Source organism: Mastomys coucha, unplaced genomic scaffold (assembly GCF_008632895.1).
Source record: "Mastomys coucha isolate ucsf_1 unplaced genomic scaffold, UCSF_Mcou_1 pScaffold14, whole genome shotgun sequence".
NCBI classification, from domain to species: Eukaryota; Metazoa; Chordata; class Mammalia; order Rodentia; family Muridae; genus Mastomys; species Mastomys coucha.
Window position 1 is genome coordinate 115,580,275 of NW_022196896.1, and position 24,916 is coordinate 115,605,190.

Genomic DNA, 24,916 nt, shown 5'->3' on the forward strand with positions numbered 1-24,916 from the left:
TGTGCAATCCCTCAACTGAGGGTTCCTTCTCAGGTGACTATAGGCTGCGTCAAGGTTAGATAAAGGGGAGGGGACATGGGGGGCATTTGTGATCAGCTCTCAAATAGCTGAGTCAGGAAGATCAAGACTTTGAAGCAAGCTTGAGCTATACAGCTCTACTCTCTCCAAGCAATCAGCAAGCAAATGTGTGCATATGTATACATATGAATCAGGAACAAATCTTATACAATATTTGCAAACCCCATGCACCGAAAATTACAAGTCGCAGTTGAGAGAAAGCAGAGAGGATCTAAATCAACAGAAGGGTGAATTGTATCCATACAGTAGAAACCTAAACCTAAAGGTTTGTTTATGATGTTTACTCTCTCCCAACTGTCATATATGTTCATGGCAGCCCCAGTCAAAACCCAGCTGACAACATGTAGAAATTGGCCAACTGAACCAAAAATTCAAATGACATGCAAATGAGTTAAATAGGCAAAATGATTCTGAAAATAATGTTTGAGGGCTTGATCTTTTTTTTTTTTTTTTTTTTTGGTTTTTAAGTTGAAATTTTATGTTCACTGGTGTCCTGCCTCGGTCTCTGTCTGTGTGAGGGTGTCAGATCTCCTGGAACTAGAATTACAGACAGTTCCAAAAGAATTACAGAAATGCTTTTTGGGTGCTGGGAATTGAATCTGTGTCCTTTGGAAGAGCAGCCAGTGTTCTGCACTATTGAGCCATCTCTCCAGCTCCCTGAGGGCTTACTCTTACCTTCAGTTCTATTACATAGTTATAACAGTCAAGGCAATGTTGTATTGGTGGGAAAATAGATGACTAGATCCTTAATGGGATGGCTCTAACACCCTGGCCACATTATCTGTTTGACTGACTGCTGAGGCAGAGTCTTGGAACATCCGGCTGTGTTCTTGAATCCTTAGAAGGAGTCACCACAAGGCCATTTGCCTCCCTGATGGCAACCATGGGGCTGGTTCCCATCCCTTCCTGGGTTCAGAGGAGCTTCTTTCCTCACTCCCTCAGATCAGAGCTACAGACGAAAGCTGCTCAGGGGAGGGAAGCTTAGATGTGGTTGCTTGTAGTGAGATATCCTTCCATTCACATGGATGTCATCCACTTCTTTGGTCTGGGATATGAGATAAGGACTGTATAAAGTTGCCATGGCAGCTCTTCCTCTCAGGGTTTATGCAACAAATTGGCTCATTGTTCTATGACCGGTTAGGCCAGCAAGACTGTGCCTTATCTTGTAAGTACTTGGCAAGAGAGTCTAGAAATGATGCCAGATATGAACGGCCACTTGATTTATATCTGTGAGTGTGTGATTGTAGAGGCTAGGGGTCAATCTTGAGTGTTCTTCTTTAGGAACTGTCTGTCTGTGTGTGTGTGTGTGTGTGTGTGTGTGTGTGTGTGTGTGTTCAAGACAGGGTTTCTCTGTGTAGCCCTAGCTGTCCTAGAACTTACTCCATAAAACAGACTAGCTTGAACTCAGAGTTCTACCTGCCTCTGCCTCCTGAGTGCTGGGATTGAGGGTATGTCCCACTGTTGCCTGGCTTCCCACCTCCTTTTTTGAACAGGGGTTCTTTCTTATTGGGCCAAGAGCCCACTGAATAAGTGTGGCTGGTTGGCCAGTGAGTCCTAGGGAGCCATATGCCTTTACTTCCCATGTTCCAGGATTATAAGTGCATGTTGGACCATTTGGAGGGAAGAAAGGGAAAGAAGTTATATAATTATATTATAATTTCAAAAAATAAAAGAAATAATTAAGGAAAATAAGTGCATGCCATTATGCCTGGCTTTTAAGCATGAGCACTGATGATGAAAGCCATTGACTCAGTCCTGATTAATTGTTATTATTATTTTTGGGGGGGCAATTTGCAAAGGCAAGGGAATGGGGAAAGGGAGAGGTGTTGACACTAGCAGGTTTGACCTGCTCCTGAAGCAGTAGTCACACCACAGCATATCACTTAGCACGAGAAAGGACTGATCTATGGGCTGTACGCAGCAATGTGGGTGTGCCTCAGAGTAAATATGTTGAGGAACAGCTGGAAAAGCAAAGTCACAAAACAAGCTAGTGATTTTGGTCTGGTCGCTCCTCACAACCTATTAAGAAAAGAACTCAAGATGGGTTAGATTTTGGGGGGACAGGGGAAACCAGCTCAGTCCTGGCATCTGACAGCAGGTTTTAGTGCCCTGAGGCAGCTCCCTGTCTGCACACAGTGCAAATTGCTGGGGGAATCCATGAAGTGAACTGTGATCTATTTATTTATTTGTTTGTTTGTTTGTTTGTTTTCCAGAAAGGGCTTCTCTGTGTAGTCCTGGCTGTCCTGGAACTCACAGAGATCCACCTGCATCTGCCTCCTGAGTGCTGAGATTGAAGTCGTGCGCTATCCCTAGAGGCAGGAAACAGAGAGGACCGCTGTGAGTCCACTGCAGCCATGGATCTAACCTACATTAGGCTAATATCAAGAGCCAGCACACCCCTGCAGCCAGGCTCTGAGTGCAGAACCTCACAGCATTCGCAGGTTTTTGCCTACTGAGTTCCTGGAGAAACTGCCAGACAAAGTAAGTATGTAGGATTGCCTTGGCCTCAAAGTTACAACTCAAGGTGGTTGCAGTCTGGGCAAAATAAATCCGTGCAGGTTTTGATGTAGGACTGTAAGATTTAAGTCTGTAGACAAAACAGAGAAAACCTCTGTGGACTTGGGTCAGGCAAAGAAATTCTAGATAAAATAGCCCCAACACATAACTCAAAAGAGTAAATTTGTCAAATTAAACCTTATCAAAAGGAAAGCCTTCTATTCCCCATAGATACTGTTAAGAGAAGAAAACAGAAGGCAGAGGCTGGGAGATGGTGGTTGGTGATCTTACGCATGCTGAGGGCCTGGACTCTTCACTATATAAAGAGATCTTGAGGCTTTAATATGAAACTGAATTTAACGTCTGGGCAAAGGAGCTGATCAGATAGCTCACCTGAGAAGATATGGGATGGCAGATAGGTATGGATTAAATATCTGTGGATAAGTTCAGAATAATTGGCAAATAATATAGCCGGGAAAGTGCAGGCTGAAGTTACAGTGTTTTGCTTCCCGGTGACTGTCTGCATGTCCCTGACTCAAATGCCCACATGGCTAAAGGGAATGCACACAGTGTAACACTGGAAACCGGTATGGTAGTTACTTAAAAGTTACCTTCTTAATCTCATCAGACTGGCTAGTTATATTGCGACCGTAGGTTTATCTAAAAGCAATAAAGGCTCATCAAAGGGGCACAACGCTCAGGGATATTTGATTTGCACCAACCCCAAACTGGAAACAATCAAAATCTTTCATTGTTTTTTTCTGTCTGACTATCCATCGATCGCAGTAACTAGGATTGAACTTATAGCCTCACAAATGCTAGCGTAGTGCCCTATCCTGAACTCCATCCTTTCAGGGCTTCAAATATCGTTCTTTCAGTTAAGAACGGATAAAACACACTGTGGTGCATCCACACCACGGAATACTACTTAGCGCGAAAACGGAAGGAACTGTGGGATACCCATCGCAACATGGATGTATCCCAAAAGAATTATGTCAAGAACAAGAAAGTACAGCACATTTTTGTTGTCGATGATTTGTTGGTTGGTTGGTTGGTTTTTTGAGACAGGGCTCTTTTGGGTAGCCCTGGCTACCCTGGAACTCACTCTATAGAGAAGGGTGGCTTCCAATTCAAGAGTTCCTCCTGCCTCTGTCTGTGCTGGGATTAGAGGTGTGAGCCACCACTGCCTGGATGATGGTACATTCTACTTCTTAAGAGATTTTAGAACTTTTTGGACTTTTAAAACACGAGCGACTTAAGATGTTCTTCACAAGGTGGGGCCTCTGCTTTGAAAACATTGCTGGAGCTTTGTTTCTCTCAAGATGCTGGGAGTCTGAGGGCCTCTAAGGCACCTTCACTCCGGACCTAGCGCTAGCATCCCTGCCGGCTTTCTACTCGAGCTTCCAAGGGGCAGGAGACCCTGGTAACTTTGGGCAGGTGGGGAGCAGTGGACCCCAGTAAGATCCAAGTGTGGGATGGGGTGATTTTATGTTATCGCTACTACAGAGAAAGCAGCCAAGCAGTTACAAAGCAAGAATAGGAGCTAGAACCTTCAAAAAGATATGTTGAGATGCTACACCTCTGGCAGAAAACGCCAAACAGCAGCACCAAGGTCGCTGGGGCCTCTTTGATCCTCTCCACCCCAGGTAGCTCGACCCGGGCGGGTGGAGTCCATGCGGGCCTCGGAAGCTCCCGCCCGGAGAAGCTAACCATTTATGTCACACTGTGACAATTATTCTGCATAAAATTATCATTAAAAACCCTAATTTTTCAGCCTCCAACCCCGCCAGTGGCCTTTTAGCATTCTTCAGCGCCGCGTCTGCAGGCCGTGATCAGGGGCTCATTACCGCGGCGTGGCGCCCCGCGCGCTCGCAATCAAGCGCTAATTAACCCGCCCGGGGCCGCGCCGGCGGGGCGGGGTCGAGGAGGGTCCAGCGGTCCGTAGGGCGGGGTTCATGGCCTGGGGACTAGGGTCAGAACTCAGACTGAACCCAGCATGGGCCTGAAAGATCCCAGCCTAGGGCTGAGGGTCAGGATCTCTGGCCTGGGAACCAGGATCAGGGTCTCTGGGGGTCCTGGGCCGGGAGACGAGGGACAGACAGACGTCCGGCCTGAGGACTAAAGTTATAATCCCAGGTTTGGGGATGAGAACACATAGATCCTGTCCTGGGGACCAGATTCAAGAAATCTCCCGTTTGAGGGCTAGTGATAGACCCAGCCTGGGAAGTGGGGTCAGGGTCCCTTCCTGAGTCAGTGGCCTGGGAAAGGAGTGAGTGGGGACCCGGGTCTGAGATCACGTGGCCAAGGGCCAGATTTGAATCTAGGCCTGAGACCCCTAATCTGGGTCCCTGGACAGTCCGTGATGTGGGAGCGCAGTCTTACCCAAGCGAGGCGGGTGTGCGGCATAGGTGTAGGGGTGCCAGGCCCTCCGAGCTGAGCAGATCCGGGTCTGCTCCGTGCTGCAGCAGCAGCCGAGCGCAGGCGGTGTGGCTCCCGAGACAGGCCTCATGTAGGGCACCACGACCTCCGGGGCAGGCATCCGGATCGGCCTTGCGACTGAGCAGGTGTCGCACGCAGGACTCGTGGCCGTGGGCCGCAGCGATGCACAGCGGTGTGGTGAGCTCCCGCTTGTAATCCAGGGTCCAAAGGCCTGGGAGGGGAGGGGACAGGGTATATAAGGTGAATGGGGCAAACGGAAGAACCGGTGGGGGTGAGCCGTTTGCTGAGGCTGGAGGGTGTTTGAAAGCACATCTTAGGACTAGGTACCAGGTGCGTGTGTACTGAGAGTCACTTGGAAGTATAGTTAGAGATAGTATACCCCAAGAGGAAGAGGCTGGGAGAGCGACACCGGAGATAGGTCCCATTTCTGTGACATAGGAGAGATTTTTCATCTGTGGAGGAGGGGGTGGGTGGATGCAGGGAGGGGACTGGAAATCTTGTAAGTTAGTGTTAAAGGCTAGGAGGAAGAATGGATGGGATAGGACGTATGTATGCATGTATGTATGTATGTATGTATGCATGTATGTATGTATGTAATGCCGGTGCAGAAGGGATCTCTGGATTGGGGGTGATTAAGAAGAGTAGGCTGTGGAATTTTCCAGGATCTAACCTTTGTCACGTGTGCCCCTGCATCATTAAAAAGAAGCAAAGAGACAAACCCCATCAAGGAGGCCTGCTGGAGAAAGAGACAAGGAAGAGATTGAGCGTTCTTGGAAGTGGCGGTTACAGAAGGGTGGCTTCCATGCAGCTGTCCACGGGCAACACAATTCTGCTGTGTGAGTGTGTGTGTGTGTGTGTGTGTGTGTGTGTGCACGTGCGCGCTTGTGTAGCATTGCTTTCTTGATGGATGAATGAGCAGATGCTGTGTGTGACTCCTCTGAACACTTCTCTGCTTTCATGAAGCAGGGGCAAGGTTGTTAGTGGCCAGGAGCACCTGTGGGGGGGATGTCCCCCCCCCCCCGTGAATATCATCAAGGGACAGGTACTCACATGGCAAGAGGGCTTTCTGTAATGATGGAAGGATCGATAAGGTGGCTGTAATGAGCTGCCCAGGAGACTCTTTTTGAGGCTAACCTCCTTCCTGGGGCCCATGCTGGGCTGTTTTGAAAGCCTATACTCATTAATTACCTACCTGGTGTGGCAGAGAATCCCAGCCTGCTGCTTGTCCCAAAGGCCCAACCTGGAGCTAGCTGTTTGCTCAGTGGGCAAAGTGGGGGGGTGACTGTCACCACTGGTTAAAGGGACAGTACTCAGAGGTGCAAGCATTGGAAGCTGTGGGGTGTGTGTGTGTGTGTGTGTGTGTGTGTGTGTGTGTGCCTGGGTTTGGACTCTCTTTTCTAGGGTAGACAGTGTGATTACAGGGATGGGAATGGGTTTTCCTGAGGAGAGTGAGTGAGCCCTCTGCCTTCCTCAGGGACCATATCTTGAACCTCTACTTTGGTGCATTTCCTAACATACAGTGTCTGCTTTTACTTGTCCAGAGTCTTCAAAGTTCCCAGCCTACCCTGCTGCCTTCCCCTCCCCCATCCCAGTTCTGTCTGCCCATCCTGATGAGCCAAGACTTCCTAGGTCCTGGGCTGATGAGAGAGTCCTTCATGCCGGCCAGGAAACTTAACTTCTGGGCTGGGGAGATCACTCAGTTTGAAAGTATTTGCTATAAAAATACAAGGACTTGGGTTTGATCTCCAGAGTTCACATACAAAATTCCAGATCTGGTGGTCCATGCTTACAATCCCCTGTGCTAGGGAGATGGAGGCAGGGCGACTTTTGGGCTCACTGATTGGCCAGCCTAGCCCAACTGACAAGCCTCAGGCCTGTGAGAGACTCCGTCTCAAGAGTAAATGTTCCTAGGGACTATTTTCTGCCCTGGGGAGTCAGGTGGCTGGCAAAAAGTACCACTGAATCTAGGTAGCCCTGAGTTCCTGCCATCCTGGTCCTCACTGGCTCGGGCTGTATTAAGTAGACTGCCGCCATTTCCCTGATCCTTGGTTCTCAGCACATTCTAATGTCCTGCTCTGCAGATGTATTCTGGAAAGGGATGGGAGCATAAAGGTCAAAAGGCTATGGGTTTGGGGGAACTAGATTTTGACAAGATGAAAAAGATGGGTTAAACTAACATCTTGAGGTTCGCCAGTTGAGCACCCACGACTCCAGGCTTGGGTAGCATGTGATTTAAAAACTAAACATGGGGCTGGCAAGATGGCTCAGTGGGTAGGAGCACTTGACTGCTCTTCCGAAGGTCCTGAGTTTGGATCCCAGCAACCACATGATGACTCACAACCACCCGTAATGAGATCTGACACCCTCTTCTGGTGCTGTCTGAAGACAGCTACAGTGAATTACGCCGCCGGAGTGAGCGGGGGCAGGAGTGAGAGGGGCTGGAGCTATACAGCTACAGTGTACACATAAAATAAATAAATTAAAAAAAATCAACATGAGTTTATTAAAAAAAAAGAAAAAAATGAAATCTACCATAAATTTACAAAAAAAACCCCCACAAAACAAAACAAACAAACAAACAAAAACTAAACATGGGTTAGCATTCAAGCAGCTGACACTCTTGGTCTGGGACAGGTGAAGGAGGGATGCCCAGATAGGTCTCACTAGGAGATGGTACAGCCAGACCCATAGGACTGACACCTTCCAGCCAGCAGGCTTCACACTTGTTACAAACAGGGCAGCTCTTTGGCAGTGCTTTGGGTTCAACTCCCCTTGCTCGTGAGAGGTTCAAACAGACATGTGTTGGTAAAGAGCCGCCTTTCCACATTCCTAATTTGCTAGAGCTCCCAGGTTAGGACGTGGGACACCGGCCACAGATCCTCAGTTTCCTATGGTCTGGTGGAGCTGAGGTGGATTTCAACACAGGAGCGCACGGCAGGTGGGTGCCTAGCACAGGCTCCCAGCCACAAAGCTTGGGTACATCTGGTTGGCTCAGCACATAGCAGCCACATGTGAGTGTCAGGAGTATGCCCTGTCACACACAACACAAGGATCTATGGATTTATTTCCCCTTCCTTGTTTTCAAGCTTCTCTGGGTTCTGAGAGGAGGGTCTGCTACAAGCATACTGTTCTTCCCTCTGTTGATGCTGTATAGTCTCTAGGACACCATACCCACTGCCAAAGTGCTGCGGGGTTCAGTGATTTGTAGAACGGCTTCACACAGAGCTTCGTGTCAGAGGTCCATCTAACCTCTAGCTCTCCAACTGCCAAGATCAACAGCTAAACCAAGGCTTTGCTTTCAAGGCATGAGATGCATCCAACGCCACCAGCTGGGTGCTTCTCACCCATCATTCTCCCCTTTGGTAGCTCATCAAATCATCAAATTTGTTTACAGACCTCCTTTGGTTATAGACACTCCCCAAAGGCAGGGTCTGTGTACCCTCCCTTCAGGAAGGATGCACACATTTCCAGAGGGTTGGTAGAAGCTTAAAGTGGCACCGATAGAGCTTTAGAGGAACCACGGTACCTGAGAGCCCAAAGGTGGCCAGGGATGTCATCTGCCATTCCATCTCTTCACTACTGATCTCAAACACCATGTTGGCATCCCAGAAGCACTGGTCCATGAGGAATCGGATATGGTCCAAGTCTCCTGCCACTAGTGCAGCGTGGAATTCCAGCTCAGGAGTCCCAGCTCTGATCTGAGGCTCCTTGCTCATCTTCTGGAAGATCTGCAGTTTTCTTCCAGCTGGCTCTGGTAGTCTCTCCATCGCAGAGCGACTGATTTTGGAATGGGCTCTTTAGCAGGGGTAGATGGCCTTACGGAGAGTGGGCTATTTCTATTGTCATTACTCCATTGTTCTCCACTTGGAACCTTATGATAGTGTATTTATAACTCCTGTGGGCTCTGATGTGATGATAATGGTTATTTGATATGACCACAGTCAGGTGACCACTGAGATATCACTGTGTTCTCTCACCCGTGTGATTTTATGGATGATAACCCCTGAAGGAAAAAAAAAATGCTTCTACCTGTCTCTGAGCTGCTCTACACATGCAGAGTCAAAGGCAGCCACCAGCCACATGCATTCCACCTGACGGACAGACCTGGCAGTTCTCTTAGTTACTGTTTGATCAGATGACCTCAGCCATATGCAAGCCCTGAGACTGGTGCCAAGGTCTAGAAAGCAGCCAAGGTCATGCAGGGCTTGGCAGGGTTAGATTCTAGGAAAAGAGACTATGAGAAGTCATTGTACAACACTGTGGTGGGGAAGCCTAAATCGCAGTGGAGAGCTCAGGATGTTGGAGATGCCAGGACACTGGATGCCCACGGAGGATTTCAGGCCCACAGTAGAGCTGCCCCAGGAGAATCAAAGTGTGCTGCAGGCAGCAGAGCTGGAGGGTGGGACTGGAGCTCAGACAGCAGATATGGAGCTACAGGACTTGGTGTTTGACCCTGCTTTGGCCTGGTCTTTCATTGCTGTGTCTCCCTCCCTCCTTCCCTTCCCCTTTCCTCTCTCTCCTGTCCTCCCTTTCTCCCTTCCTTATTCCCTCCCTCCTTCCCTCCGTTCCCCCTTCTTCTCTCCTCTCCCCTCCCCCTCTCTCTTTTGGACTGGGCATGTTTATTCTGTGCCATTGGATACTGGAAGAATTGAGACTTGCATTTCTATTTTACAGAGGCTCATAGTTAAGAGCTTGTCTGGAGAGCGCGTGAGTTGACTCAGCAGGTAAATGCTGGCTTGATACACCGGACAGCCTAGCCCAATCCCTGAAACCCACAGGAAGGTAGATGAAGAGAAGCTACTCCACAAAGTTGTCCTCTGACCCTCACATACTCCCTGATGCACAAACACAATCTGAGTCTCAGATGAGAATTTGAACTTCGGATTAATCTCTCTCTCTTTTGTGGTGTGTATACATGTAGGTATGTGCATATGCGTACAGGTTAATGATCACTCTCCATTTTATTTCTTGAGTCAGTCTCTCAACTAAATCCAGCTGGTCTAGATTCACTAATCTAGCTGGTATAGGTAGCCAGCTTGCCCAGGCTATCCCCCACCACCCTCTAGCTCTGCTTTCTCAGTACCGAGATTACATGCAGTCCTTATGCCAGCCTAGCTTTTCCATGGGCATCTGGGGACCTGAACTCAAGATCTTTTATTTGTGTGGCAAATGTTTTATCCACTGAGCCAGTTGCCGGGCCTTGGACTTTTGAACAGAATTGGGATTTTTAGAGACTGGGGAGAATTTCAGAAATGAACTAATTGCACTTTGCATCATGAGATGAAAATGAAACTTTAAGCTCAGTGGTGAAATATTATGATTTGAAGTGAATGACACATTTCAGTGTTGAACTGACCAAGGGTGGAACTGTGATAGTTAATATTCATTGTTAACTTGACTAGATTTAGAATCAGCATGGGTACAAACCTCTAGGTATGTTTACAAGGGAGTTTCCCAAAAATGTCTAACTGAGGTGGGAAGGCCACCTCAGTGTGGGCAGCACCATCCCATTGGCTAGAGTCCCAGAGAGACTAAAAAGCAGAAAGTGATCTGTGCACTGGTGTTTATCTCTCTCTGCCCACCATGAAGCCACCAGAGGGTCACCTTTCTGGACAGACCTTCCCTGATATGAAGAATGCGCCTTCAGACTTGGAGCCTAAATAAACCTTTCCTTTGCTAGGTCACTTTTCATGAATACTTTGTCATACTGATGAAAAAGACCTATACCTACCTGTCTTTACTCTTGCTACAGACTCGAGTTAGATGGACACAGGTGGGCATGCATAGGCTGACCCAAGGGCTGGAGCCTGCCTGTGATGCTGGGGACTCACAATTGCTCCATACCACAGAGGAGGGCCTCAGGATATGCTAGATGCATGGCTGTCTGTCTGTCCTTCAGGGATGCCTTTGCACAGGTAGATAAGGGATGTGGGCTGTGCAGAGAGGCAGAGGAGAGCTCATGGGTGAGAGATGGTTCAGCTGGAGAAGGGGCTTGGCCATGAGCCCACTGCCCCATATGCCCTTCCAGTCCAACAGCAACCTATATGTTTCCGGTTCTTTTCTTTGAGTGCAGGCACCACACCATCTTACTTTCCCCAAATGGGCTGTAATCAGATCCACTTCTTGAAGGCTCCAGCGTAGCTGCAGGATGAGGCAACTTTGAACTTGCCCCTCACTTTACATTGGAGGATGTTTTCTGACCTGTTGTAATCTGTCATTGGATGTTTTTAAGAGGGTCAGAGGTGAGTCTTGGGATAAAATGAGCTGTGCTCTAGGCTAAATTTAGTTTCCCCGTGTATAGCTAGGGAGTAGGGCTTTAAAAATAACTCCTGGCAGACAGGGGCACCTTTGCAAGTGGAACATGAAGATGACTTCACAAACCTGGCAGAGAGCTGAATAATAATGATAATGATAATAATAAAAAAACAATTATTATTATATAACTAGAAGAGATGCTTTGTTGACTACTACATTAAATAAACAAACCAACCAACCTAGAAAGCAACTCATTCTTTAGTTGTTAACTGAACATGGCTACGTTTTGGGGTGTCTCATAAGGGTTTGGGGGTTCAGAGATAAACATCCCATCTGCAGGGATCACTCAGGATCAATCCATGTTTGGAAGACCCCAACAGGAGCTACTTAGCCTTTCTCTCCAAAGCTGTGAGAAGCCCCTCTGGTGGGTGAGCCACACTCCTTTCTAACCCCGTGCTCTGGGTTAGGCCCCACCCCTACCTCTAAATGACCCTGCCTATGCACAGTTGGCCTGTACACCTGGCCTGCACACCTGACCTGCACAGCTGGCCTGCACACCTGGCCCTGGCAGGTGGACCCACTTGTTCATCCTCATCCTTTTCAACTCAGTCAAGATCACTGCGCAGCTCCAAGATTCCACTCAGGCTTTGCCTTCTTTGCCAAGTCTGGTCTGCATGGAAACCTAACTTCTTTTAAACGTAAATATGTGTATAAGTTGCTGAAAATCTGGTCAAAACTTTAGGGACTACAGTAAAACAGAAGGAGCAGAGACCGTGGTTTTATATTTCAAATACAGAACAAATTGAGATTCCTGAAACTAGCAGACATCACGTCAGGGCTGGGAAAGCCTCCACTGGATTAGGAAAAAAGATGGTCTTGGGATGTTTCAAAACACGTGTGTCAGTTGTAGGTCTGGGGGTCAGCAGGAGCCCATTGGGTGAGCAGGGCTTGGGATGTGACTGCTACTGTGCAGTGGGGTGAGGTAAAGGGTGTGTGCACTCCGACCTGAGAGGGGTGATATTCTAAAAACTTCAGAGAAGATGACAAAAACTACAGTCCTCTGATTGAGTGACTCCCAGTGGAGAAGCACCACAAAGAAGGCCTCAGATCAATGCCTGATACTCTAGTTGCAAAACAGAATCACCTGACGAGCTATAAAAGCCAAGATGGCAGGAACCCAGCCTGAAGACTGGTGCTGTGCCTGGCTGCACGCAGCCTGAGCATCAGGAACGCTAGGAACTGTTTGAGTGCTTCAATCTGCAGGTTGAGACCATGCTTGGCTAGGGACATGGAAGATGCTGCCTTCGGGTGATCTGTGTGAATCTACGGAGGGGAGCATGATGCAGTCAGGCTCCAAATGATCTCAGCCAGCCAGAGCAGTAGGCTGGTTCAGTCAATGATCCAAACGGTGGGGAAAATCCAGGCATATAGGACCCTGTTCCTTGTGACTCCAGGGTCTCAGACTGCTGCCCACCATCTGGGTCCTCCTGCTTATGGCTCTAGAAGCTCTGCTTTCTTGTTGGCCAGCTCAGAGGTAACTGGTGCCAAAGGCATACTGATGTGCATATCCAAATTTAGGTGACACAGATGCAGCAAGCTATCTGGAGTTATTTTAAACCATCAAAGCACATCTGTAGATAGCCAGTTTGTGTCATTGGAGGGTCAGTTCAAGTTCACTTACGTTGGCTGTCAGAACCCTGGAGTCCCTGAGCAACTGCGTTTTATTGCCCATGGTCCCCTTTGATCCTTGATACGAGCTTGTGTACATCCGGTTCTGCCTCTTTGCTGGCCCGAAGCTGGTCTGACTTTTCTTGGCTAGCATTTTGTTCTCCAGTTAGGTTGCTAATTTAACATGTATCCGCATTAGCAGTCGCCCTGAGGATGGGAGTGGAGTCATCACACCTCACAGCCTTAGGAGACCATTTCTCTTCAGTTCCTCTTCCCGTCTGAGTCTCTGGCATCACCATGAAATCTTCCCTCTTTTCTTGCAAGTGAGGTCCCCCCCCCCCCGTCCCCCAGGGAGCTGGCCCGATATAGAAAGAAATGCTTCTGAGCTTCTGAACGCTGCTCTCTCCCGGAGAGAGGGTTGGAAATGAATTTCATTTGCCCCAAGTCAGCGGATTTAATAATTTTATTTCTTCAGATGAACCAGCAACTTTGTTCACACTTTGTTTACATGGTAAACCCGGGCAGGGTGCTATACACATGGAAAGGCAGAGTGCTGAGTGAATGGATGGCAAGGAAGAGAAAAACAACAAGTCAATATTTGTATTTTTGGGACTTTGAGGAACAATCCAGCCAGGTCTGAATGCTGAGTGGCCTGGTGACATGGCCAGACTTTCTCTTCAGTTTCAACTTTCTATGTGTCCCAGGCGAGAGGAAGAACAACGGGATAGCCCTGTCATTTCCCCATGCTCTCCAGAGTAAAACCAAAGCTTGGCTTCCTTCCTGGGCCACTGGAAACTGCCTGGCTCCCTGCTGGGGTCAAGTGTCCCAGTAAGTGACAGGTTGAAAAGGCAAGAAGTCAGTCGTGATACATCCGAGTCTCTTGAACACTCTCATTTGTATTGCTGGCCCAGTCCGTGTGCCCCTTTTATAAATGGCCATTGTGGTGGTTTGAATGACAAATGTCTCCCACAGGCTCAGGTATTTAAACACTTGGTTTCCAGTTGGTGGCACCCTTTGGGGAGGTTATGGGACCTTCAGGTCATGGAGCCCTACTGTGGGAAGTCTGTCACTGGGAGTAAGTTTGGAGAGCTTATAACCTTACCCCACTTCAAGTTTGCTCTCTCAGCACCCTGTATAATCTCACAGCTTCCTGCTCCAGCTGCCTGCTGCCACACTATCCCCATCATTGCAGCCTGCAACGCGCCCCCTGGAGCAAAAGCCTGAATAAAGTGGTTTTGGTCATGACATTTTATCCTAGCAACAGAAAAGAATCTAATACACCTTCTAGATTCCGCTGGACCCTAGGCTGATGGTGTCTCTTCCAATACCCCCACAGCTGCAGGCCGGCTCGTAGACTTAGTTCACTCTCCTTTTCTGATCATATCCTCTCTGGCAGTTTCTGAAGGCCACCTGTCTTCATTCCACATTCTGCTTGTCTTTTTATCATTATTGTTTCAAATAGGAAGTCTGGCAGGTACGCAAAGCCTCATTTTAGACTTCTGGGACACATCTAAGGCAAGTTAGTCACACAGACATTAATATGAAGAGTGTCAAAGTGCCTTAACCTCTCCTCTGCATGACAATGTGAACACGGCACACCTCATTTAACAAAACATTAAAACATTTACTTCCTCAGATCAAGTGTATCTATTAATAATGACTTAAATTATCTGTACCAATTTCACATTATTAAGAAATCTCATTTCCTTTGTGTGGAGGAGCACAATACAGGGGGGGAGAGAGCAAATCACCCCCCACCCCGTACCCTATTGTCCCAATTATTTTCCCTACGTGCCACACAGCCCAACACAGACAATGTAAAGTGACAAGGTCCAGCCCTGTCACAGACAGGAACACAGCCAAAGGTCAAGCACCATGTTCACTGACCGCCTATGAGTGCTCACTGGGTGCCCAGGATGCAAAGGTGCCCTTGACTGTGAGTTGCCACTGTGGCTGAGTGCAAAATGGAGACACCAAATACTCCTCATGCAGGACCATGTGGCACCGACTCTGGCAGGACATTTATAGACCATGGGGACAGTTCGGGAGAACCTATCACAGAACATTCCACATCCAAGGAGGCCAAGTTTCCTTTGCAACTGTCCTGGGGACTTAATGACACGGTGAAATTGCAGCTTCTGCCTCTTGAGACAAATTGCATGCTCGGCCTGATTGTTTTCTATGAATCTCACACTGCGAGCAGGATGCTGCTCTCTTGAAGTTGGTTCGGTCTGATTGTTGTGCTGATCGAGCTCCGTGGCCCTGTTTGAAGCCAGAGGTTCCTGGGGTACCTTCCCAGTCTTTCATGAAGGGGCCAAGGAAAGCCAATCCCGTGTGATAAGTGGAAGATTCTTTGGACTTTATTGAAAGTTGGTTTTTTTTTTTGGTAGTCACATTTATTTATTTACATAATATGTGTACATACATGTCTATGCACATGTGTGATTGCCCATGGGTGCATGTGCCAGTGAGTCCCAAGCTATGGGTCACATGTGGAGGTCAGAGGAAACATTTGAGACTCTCTTCTATTCTTTCATCATGTGGGTCCCAGGGACAGATCTCAGGTTGTCAGGTCTAGAGATAAGCACTCTTATCATTTAGCCATCTTGCTGGACCTAGACTTATCATTGAACCTCCAGCAGGAAAATTATATAAACTAAATGAATATTAAACACTTGGAATATCCAAACTTACTAACTTAAAGTCTAAGCTGTTTGCCTGGAGAGATGGCCCAGCCAGTCAAGTGCTGGTAAGCATGAGGACCTGAGTTCAAGCCCCGGGCTCCCACATAAGTGCCTCCATGGTGGGCACATGGTGGGTATGGCTAACCACTTGGATCCCTTCTCCAGCTCTGGGTTCAATCAGGAGAGTCTGCCTCAAAATATGGGGTGGCAAGCAATCAAGGAAGACAGCTGTCATTAACCTCTGTCCTCCACATGCACTCTCACCTGCGCGTAGACAAATCCCACACACATGTGAACATACAGATGCACACCAGGCACATATACACATGCAGAAAATGTAAGTCAGGGCTGGAGATGCAGTTGATAGAGTGCTTGGTGAGCATGCCCCAGCACCACATAAAACGGTATGATGGAGCATGCCTATAATCCCAGCACTTAAGAGGTAGAAGAAAGAGTACTGGCCATTCAAGGTCATTCAAGTGCATAGTTCAAGGTCATTCTCAGCTACATAATGAGCTGGAAGCCAGTCTGAGCTAAATGAATCCCTACCTCAAAAAATACAATGTCAACTAGAAAGTTTTCTTGCTTGTTAAGTCATGAAATGGTTTCTTAGAGAACTAACTGGGTTTGGAAGTTTGTTGATGAGGGTGGAGGGTTCAGTTCTACTGGACTGGAAATGCACACATATGGAGCTAATGTATACAAAGCATGCTACAGTTACTAAAAGCATATAGACAGATAGTAGGAGTCCCTGCCTTGAGGGATTGTGCACTTAGAGGGTGCTAGACAAAGCAGCCATTAGCAGTAACTGGAACTGCATCATCAGAGACCTAAGCATTTATGTTCTGGGTACCTCAGGCAAGGTAAGGTATCAGAGTAGCTGGGGGCACAACGGGCACCTTCCAAAGGTGACATGTTGACAGAGCAGTGGGGAGATGGATCTCTCTCTCTCTCTCTCTCTCTCTCTCTCCCTCTCCCTCTCCCTCTCCCTCTCCCTCTCCCTCTCCCTCTCCCTCTCCCTCTCCCTCTCCCTCTCCCTCTCTCTTTCTCTCTCTCTCTCTCAGAAATTATGTTTTTTTTATGTTTATTTATTTGTTTGGACACACCAGAAGAGGAACATTACAGATGTTTGTGAGTCACCATGTGGTTGCTGGGAATTGAACTCAAAACCTCTGGAAGAGCAGTCAAGGCAAGAGCCACTTAACCACTGAACCATCTCTCCTAACCAGTACCCTCAGAGCTCCCAGGGACTAAACCACTAACCAAAGAGTACACATGGTGGGACTTAAGGCTCCAGTTGCATATGTAGCAGAGGATGGTCTAGTCAGTCATCAATGGGAGGAGAGGCCCTTGGTCCTGTGAAGGTTTTATGGCCCAGTATAGGGGAATGCCAGGGCCAGGAAGTGGGAGAAGGTGGGTTGGTGAGCAGGGGGTGGGGGGAGGGAACAGGGTTTTTTTTCTTGGAGGGGAAACTGAGAAAGAGGATATCATTTGAAATGTAAATAAAGAAAATATCTAATTAAAAAAAGAAATTATGGTTTTTACAATTTTTTCAAGATTTATTTATTTTATGTATGAGTACTCTATCTTCATGTATACCTGCATGCTGGAAGAGGGCATCAAATCACATTATAGATGGTTGTGAGCTACCATGTGGTCACTGGGAATTGAACTCAGGATCTCTGGAAGAGCAGCCAGTGCTCTTAACTGCTGAGTCATCTCTCTAGCCCAGGGATAATCTCTTGTGCACCGTGTAAAAACATCTCCTGTCTCCAGGTGGTGGTAGCGCACACCTTTAATTCCAGCACTTGGGAGGCAGAGGCAGGCTGACTTCTGAGTTCGAGGCCAGTATGGTCTACAGAGTAAGTTCCCGGACAGCCAGGGCTACACAGAGAAACCCTGTCTCGAAAAAACCAAAGGGGGAAAAAGTAAAAGGCATCTCCTGTCAATAAAAATCTGATGGTCAATAAACTGAAGCAAGATTAGAAGGTGTGACATCCAGCAGAAAGAGAGAGAGAGAGAGAGAGAGAGAGAGAGAGAGAGAGAGAGAGAGAGAGAGAGAGAGAGAGAGAGAGAGAGAGAGAAACTCTGGGAAATACTGAGGCACAGGAAGATTCACCACCCAGACTCAGAGGGAGTTGGACGTATAAAACTGAGAAGAATTAACCAGCTGTGTGGCAGACATAGAATAGTGTAACTGGGTTAATTGAGTTATTAGCTAGTCAGGGAACAAGCCTAGGCATGAATTCATAAATAAATAGGCCTCTGTGTAGTTATTCGGGAACCGACGTGGGTGGAAGAGCCCATGGTTACACTGATGTGTATGTTTCTTCCCTAATGGTTGCAGGGGAGCAAACCCCATTGTTCTTGGTTGAGAAGGAGGCACTGTGCTACAATGCCTGGGAACAAGGGTGACATTTAAAAGGTGACATTCTGGAGTCCAGATGGAAAACAAAGCAGCCTGGGGCTTGGAGCTAAGGGTTGTCACTGACCCAAACCCCCACCTGTAAGGAAGATTTGACACCGCAGCTGTCAGGGCAGTCAGAATCTGACTCAGCTGAAGACAGCCACCTCATTCACTAGGATCCTTTCCAGTGTAGCCAGTAAAGATGGCTCCAGGTACCAGCAAGGGAGATCCTGATATTAGGAAAGTGACGAGCCACAGGGACTCCTAAGCTGCAGGGTCAGAACTGCCAGTGTACTTCCACCAAGCATGCTTTCCAGGTGTTGATCCCAGCCAGTGTCCCATGAGGCCAGCTCTCCCCTGTGTCTGACTGTGTACCCCAAGACTTCTTGGAAGGAGGAATGGATATGCTGGCAGCGCCCGAGAGCCCGAAGGTCTCAGAGGACGGGTGGGTTTCAGGACTGACACCACTAGAGGTGAAGGGCCAGAGATTTCTTTTTCATTTTTGGGAGGGTTCCTAATTTGCTACAGACTTGATTCTTTTTCAAGACCCACCGAAAAACAATTACTGAAAAAAAAAAAAAAAGATTTGGAAGCCCATGAATCATACCAGTGAAACTGCTATTACAACAAATTGCTGCAAACATTTCTAACGACTAGCAGTCAACGTCAGTGTCAAACACTACCCGAGTGACACTTGCCTCCCAGTAAGCTCAGGGTAGCGCTGGAGTGTGAATCAGCCTTTGGAGCCATACCTGACAGGTAAAGGGAAATGGATGGGGTGGGAGGGTCATCCAGTGTTTGCCCTAAAACTTAAACCATGTGCTGTTGCATAGAGGATGCCAAACTTTCTCTGTGGAACCTCAGACAGTAAATGTTTTGGGTTTTATGGGCCACATGGTCTCTATGGCAACCACTCAGCTCTGCCTTTGGGTTATAAAAGCAACTGGAGATTATTTGTAAATGAAGAAGGTGCCTGCATACCAATAAAACTTTATTCATAAAACAGGTTGGTTAACTTTTGCTTGGGGGAATAGGGAACTGTCTTAGCTTCTTTTCCTGTTGCTTTGTTAAAATATTCTTGGGAAAAACAACTCAAGACAGAAAGATCATATTCTGGTTCACAGACCAAGAGCGAAGTTCATCATGGCAGGGCAGTCAAGGGGGCAGGAGCTTGAAGCAACTGTCACATCACATCCTCAGAGGGTGATGCTCAGTCCTCTTTCTCTACTTGAACAGTCCAGGATCCCAGCCAGGGAATGGTGCTGCCCACACTGGGCATGCCCATAGGTTCATCTACCAGGTGACCAAGAACAACAGCTGCCAGAGGCATCTTTGTTGGTTTGTTGGGGAGTGCTATACAACTCATCTCCAAACCTGCTTTCCACTTTTTCTTGCCAATGGAATCTGCTCTTCATTACAAGCTAAATGTGACTCTCCCATGGTTACTGTACCCCCACACCCAGGCACGCCCTCCCCTCCCATCTCTGCCTTGGGTGTGCTGACTTTGGATCTGTAAATTCATATCCTTCACCACTCACTCAGGAAAATGTGAAATAGTTATTCTTTTGGTCATTTTTTTTTTTATCTGCTCCATTGTGTCCGGAGCCAGGCTGTGTAATCAGATTTTGATACTACGTAATGGTCACGGTCATTTTACTTTCATTCATTTTCCTTTCTGTTCCTCAGGTTGGGAACTTTATGCCGATGTGCATTTAGGTTTGATATATTCTAACTCCACCCCCACCCCAATCTGCTGGTCAGCCCCAACCTCAAGGAAGGGACAAGAACATACTTGGGCACATGGCGTTGTCATAAGGCTTAAATCAGCAAGGGAGAGCGAGGTGAGGAAGCAGAATGCGTGTATCCTGGCATCAGCCTCTCTTCTTCCACCCTTCCTATGTATGGAAAAGAATTTTCAGGTTTGTTTTTTTCCCCTAGATTGCTTGCTCCCATTCTTCTTCTTAATGGCTGCTCACTACCTTTTCAGTCAAATGTCAGCACCGAAGCCTAGGACTCCTGGTTTCGTGCAACAGTTCCAACTCTCCTCTCTCCTCTGATGTTCACTCCCTCGCTTTCCACTGTCCCAGGCAGCATCTCATACTCTGTGTGTTCCGCACCTCTCCTGTGCTCCTTCTTTATCATCATAGCCTCTCTCAATGGCTGCTCATCCATCCAAGGCCAACCTGAACAGTCCATAATCCACTTTGGTCCCCCTCAGTATAGGTCCTGATATTGGCATGGGCAAATGGGGCTGGGAAGGTAGAACTCAGCTACAGAGAGTGTACGGGCCATACCAGTCTGCCTTTACAGTGTTTCTGAGGCAGAGAGCCATTGCGGGAGCTGGAGGCATCCTCATCATGGGAAGGCAGAAAATCTTTCTCCTATTTCCCTCCTTTCCTTTTGTTCTTCCCAAACTGAAACTCTCCAGCGTGCTTGGCAGTGATGCTAATGGGAGGGTGCCATCAGCATACATTACCGTTTTATTAGTCTGTTTCTCCATTTTGATTCTGAAAATATCCTGATTTAGTCTAATTGCAATTTCACTGTGTTCCACTGGCAGGGACAGTTCGTCCTGGGGGTGGGATGGGATGGGGTGGGATTGGGGGAGGGAGACGTGACCCGGTAGGATTTTTTTCTTCCTGCCCATATGTCTTTGAAGCTGGACCATTAGCTCTAAAACATGCATTTCATCTCTTCACAGTGTGACTCAGCCTGCTTCTGGGACAAATAAGCGCCTAGGGTGTGTGTCTTGCAGAAAGCAAAGAAACATTCCGATTCTAGGTATTTTTGTGTCATCTAAAGCGGGAGCGGCCGCTGCGACCATCTTATTCCTAAATAATTTAACTATATTCAAAGATAATCTGATGTTATTGTAGGAAAGTGTATTTCTAATAAATTCCACTTGATCTGGGTGAATCAATTCAGGCGGTACATAATTGAGTCTGTTAGCAAGGACTTTAGCAAGAATTTTGCAATCAGCGTTAATTAAGAAGATGGGACAATAATTTGTGCATAATTCCGGATCTTTTCCTGGCTTGTGAATCAAAGTAATAAGAGCAATGCTCAGGCTGGTGGTGGGGTAGTGTCATTAGGCTCTGATTTATAAGTACTTAGAAAGGTTTAATTTCATTTTGCTGCGAGCAGGGTCTCCCAGCCCCCACAGTCTCTGGCCGGGTGAGCAGCCGAGTCGGTGGGGAACATCTCCTTTTCCCTTCCCTGCCACAGGTCACCTCCCCCTGCTTCTAGTCTCTGCTCTTATTCTCTAAATGAGCCTCTCATGCATTTGTCTGTCCTTCTGTCCGTCCTTCCTTCCTGAAGTCTTTTGCTGAAATGTTCAGAACTAGGAGGGACTCTGAACTATTAATATTGTAGATATGCATGTATGTATGTACATGCACGTATGGGTGCTGGTAGACTATGCATGCCTCAGGTACTGGCTCAGATGGGAAGTACCTTCATGGACCTTGTACAATGCCTTTAGGCAGTCTGAGCCTTGGCCAGAGGCAATGGAAAGCAATGTTCTACCCTTTCACTTTAATATTTTTTTATTATCTTATGTGTATGTATGTTTTGCCTTCATGTGTGTCTATGCACCACATGTGCTGCTGCTTGAGGAAGTGGTGAGCCTCCATGTAGGTGCTGGGAATCAAACTCAGGTCCTTTGCAACAACAAATGTTCTTTTGTTTTCTTTATTCTTTTTTTTTAAATTAATTTATTTTTTACACTCCATATTCCATTCCCCGCCCATCCACCCTCTGACTGCTCCATATCCCACACTTCCATCCCAACCCCCTTGTTTCCATGTGGATGGCTCCACTCCCACCCCACCTGACCTCTAAACTCCCTGAGCCTCCAGTCTCTTGAGGGTTAGGTGCATCATCTCTGAATGAACACAGACCCAGCAGTCCTCTACTGTATGTGTGTTGGTGGCCTCATATCAACTGGTGTATGCTGTCTGTTTGGTAGTCCAGTGTATGAGAGACAACAAGTGCTCTTAACCACTGAGCCAACTCTCCAGCCCCACACTCTACTCTTACCTGGCTGCTGAGTAACGGATGGACACAGTGAGCTTTCATGTCCTACCTAGTGCAACCGCAGGGTGAACTCTAAGCACCATGAGGTACTGAGGAAAGCATTGTATACACAGAGGCTGGGAGACCTCAGTTTCATAGCCTAACACTTTTGAGCCTCATCTGAACCATTTTCTTCCTTGGGGTGGGAGATAACACATCTTGAAGAGTGCGTTGAGAATGGAGGCTCAGTGTGGCATCTCTGCTTCCTCTCACTCTGCCTCTGCTGGAGACTGACTGTAGGTCTGGCACACTCTGCTGAGGTGCTTGCTCTCCTCGGCCTGGTAGCCCAGCTTTGGCTCATTTGGTGCACACAAATGTGTAACCCAGTTTCCTACCAGTCATTCAGACAGTAAGTGCCACTCCCACTCCCCAGGGACCCTAGTCATTGGAGCTTTCTGCTGAAGGCAGGGGACAGCTCAGACCTGTGAGAACTACTCAGTGAGGCAGGCTGGCTGGGGATGGCTGATGTTCATCTCCCTCTCAGAAGCCTAATCAACCCAGTCTGCAGACAGCCTTGGGGTTGACACAGACTGGCCTAATTTACTTTTTGAATGAGGAAGTTGAACTTCAGAGGGATAGATGGACATGTTCAAGGCTCCATGGATAGTGGCGAAGTGAAAGCCCCCTGTTAGACCTTTGCCCTTCCCACTTGTACTGGCTGGTTTTGTGTGCCAACTTGACACAGGCTGGAGTTATCACAGAGAAGGGAGCTTCATTCAGTTGGGGAAGTGCCTCCATGAGACCCAGCTGTGGAGCATTTTCTCAATTAGTGATCAAGGGGATAGAGCCCCTTGTGGGTGGTGCCATCCCTAGGCTGGAAGTCTTGGGTTCTATAAGAGAGCAGGCTGAGCAAACCAGGAAAAGCAAGCCAGTAAGGAACATCTCTCCATGGCCTCTGCATCAGTTCCTGCTTCCTGACCTGTCTGAGTTCCAGTCCTGACTTCCTTTGGTGATAAACAGCAATGTGGAAGTAAGCTGAATAAACCCTTTCCTCCCCAACTTGCTTCTTGGTCATGATGTTTGTGCAGGAATAGAAACCCTGACTAAGACACCACTATACCACTGGTCTGAGAGGCCATCCTCCTCTCTCTCACCTGGTCATCATGTATGTCTCTTTTGTGGAATTACGTGTGTTCTCTCAGCTTTAATGACCCATGTGGTGCTCCTCTCTACATATAAGGAAGTATGACTGACATGGTGGCCTGTTGGATATGGTGAAGTGACATGGTGCCCTCAATGTCCTGCCTTGGGTGAGGAGTCCAATTCACAGTAGGCCCTTACTTTCACACGTGTGCACATGCATGTCTGTTCATGTGCATGCACTCCCACCTATAGATGCTACTGGGGAGATCTCTTAATGACAGCCCAATTAGTCTTTCCTCAGCTTTCCCCTGGATGCTTAAATATCATCGCCCTAAACACAACACAATACATCCGCTCCTCTATTTCCATCAGGAATTCGAGTGGCATCTTGACTTGTATATGATGTGCCCTCAGCTGAATCACAGAATGCTGATACCCTTAATAATAGCAATTAGTAATCAGTTGTCTCTTAAGTAGTGCGATTATGGCGGTGACTAAATTGTACGGTTGATGCGTTTGAGGGGTTAGACGGGTCTTGACACCCTCCTCCCAGCTACCCCTCTTCCTCTCTCTGTGTTCCATTCAGTGTGGGAAAGAAGCCAGGACGAATCATGCAATTGTCAGGAACAGTAGGAGGTTGGTTTTGGGTTGAAGCAGAGTGAAACATTTCTCTGTAGCAAAGCACAGTGAATAGGACCCAGTGCAATGTCAACAGAGGAGCTTAGCTGGCCCATGCCAACACTGTTCCCTGCATCTGAGCTTCTCCTCAAGGCTGAGGCCCTGTGCAAGGTACTGGATATAAGGAGCGAGGCCAGGGAGGGGTGTGTGAGTTTAGAACATCTGGTGGCATCTTGGGGGTCGGGGGTGGGGTGGGGTGGGAAGTTCAGGGAGACAGCTCAGGGAGTAGAGGGCTTGTTGCACACTCATGAGGATCTGAGTTCAGATCCTGAACATCTATGTAAAAAGCCAGGCATAGTGGGTGGCACATGCCTGGGATTTCAACACCTTAAGGCCAGGTTTCTGTGAGCAATACTAATTAAACTCATTAGGATAGACAGACAGATACACACACACAATGCAGGTGCATGTACACATGCACACACACATACTCCAAAAGACAACTTGATTGGGAAGAATAATAGGATCAGCAAGGGTATGAGGCAGTCAGGAGATGGTAGTAAGTGTGTAATATGAACCAAATACATTATATATACATGTATACAATAATGAAACCTAATATCCTATATAGTGAATGTATGATCGTAAAAAGGTTAGAGAAAGAAACAATATAAAAGACAATCAAGGAGCTGGAGAGATGGCTCAACAATTAAGAGCACTGACTGCTCTTCCAGAGGCCCTGAGTTCAATTCCCAGCAACCACATGGTGGCTCACAACCATCTGTCATTGGATCCAATTCCCTCTTCTGGTATGTCTGAAGACAGCTACAGTGCACTCATATAAATAAATAAAATAAATCTTTAAAAAAAAAGACAATCAAAAGCTTACTAAAAATCATGGCTGGCCTCGTTCTGTCTCTGACTTCTGACTCACCATGAGATCACTCTGTCCTGTGGTCCAACTAGATACTGCATGCCATATTCCAATCCAGTCCAGGGGATGAACAGCTAAGTTGCCCAGTCCAGCCCCTCAAACTGTGAGCTAAAATACTTCTTCTTCTTCTTCTTCTTCTTCTTCTTCTTCTTCTTCTTCTTCTTCTTCTTCTTCTTCTTC

At 47.5% G+C, this 24,916-nt stretch overlaps 1 protein-coding gene across 2 annotated transcripts in view; it reads right to left on the reverse strand.

Moving 5' to 3' along the window:
• Asb18 (ankyrin repeat and SOCS box containing 18) overlaps positions 1 to 24,916 on the reverse strand; it is a 68,618-nt gene that overhangs the window by 37,717 nt on the left and 5,985 nt on the right. The window contains exons 2-3 of one of the 2 annotated variants that reach the window (XM_031368909.1): positions 8,540 to 8,662; positions 4,957 to 5,224 (exon numbers count right to left, since the gene is read on the reverse strand). In XM_031368909.1, the coding sequence (XP_031224769.1) occupies positions 4,957 to 5,224; positions 8,540 to 8,662 (391 nt within the window). The remainder of the gene's footprint in view (positions 1 to 4,956; positions 5,225 to 8,539; positions 8,663 to 24,916) is intronic. The other variant, XM_031368910.1, reaches the window with a different exon arrangement.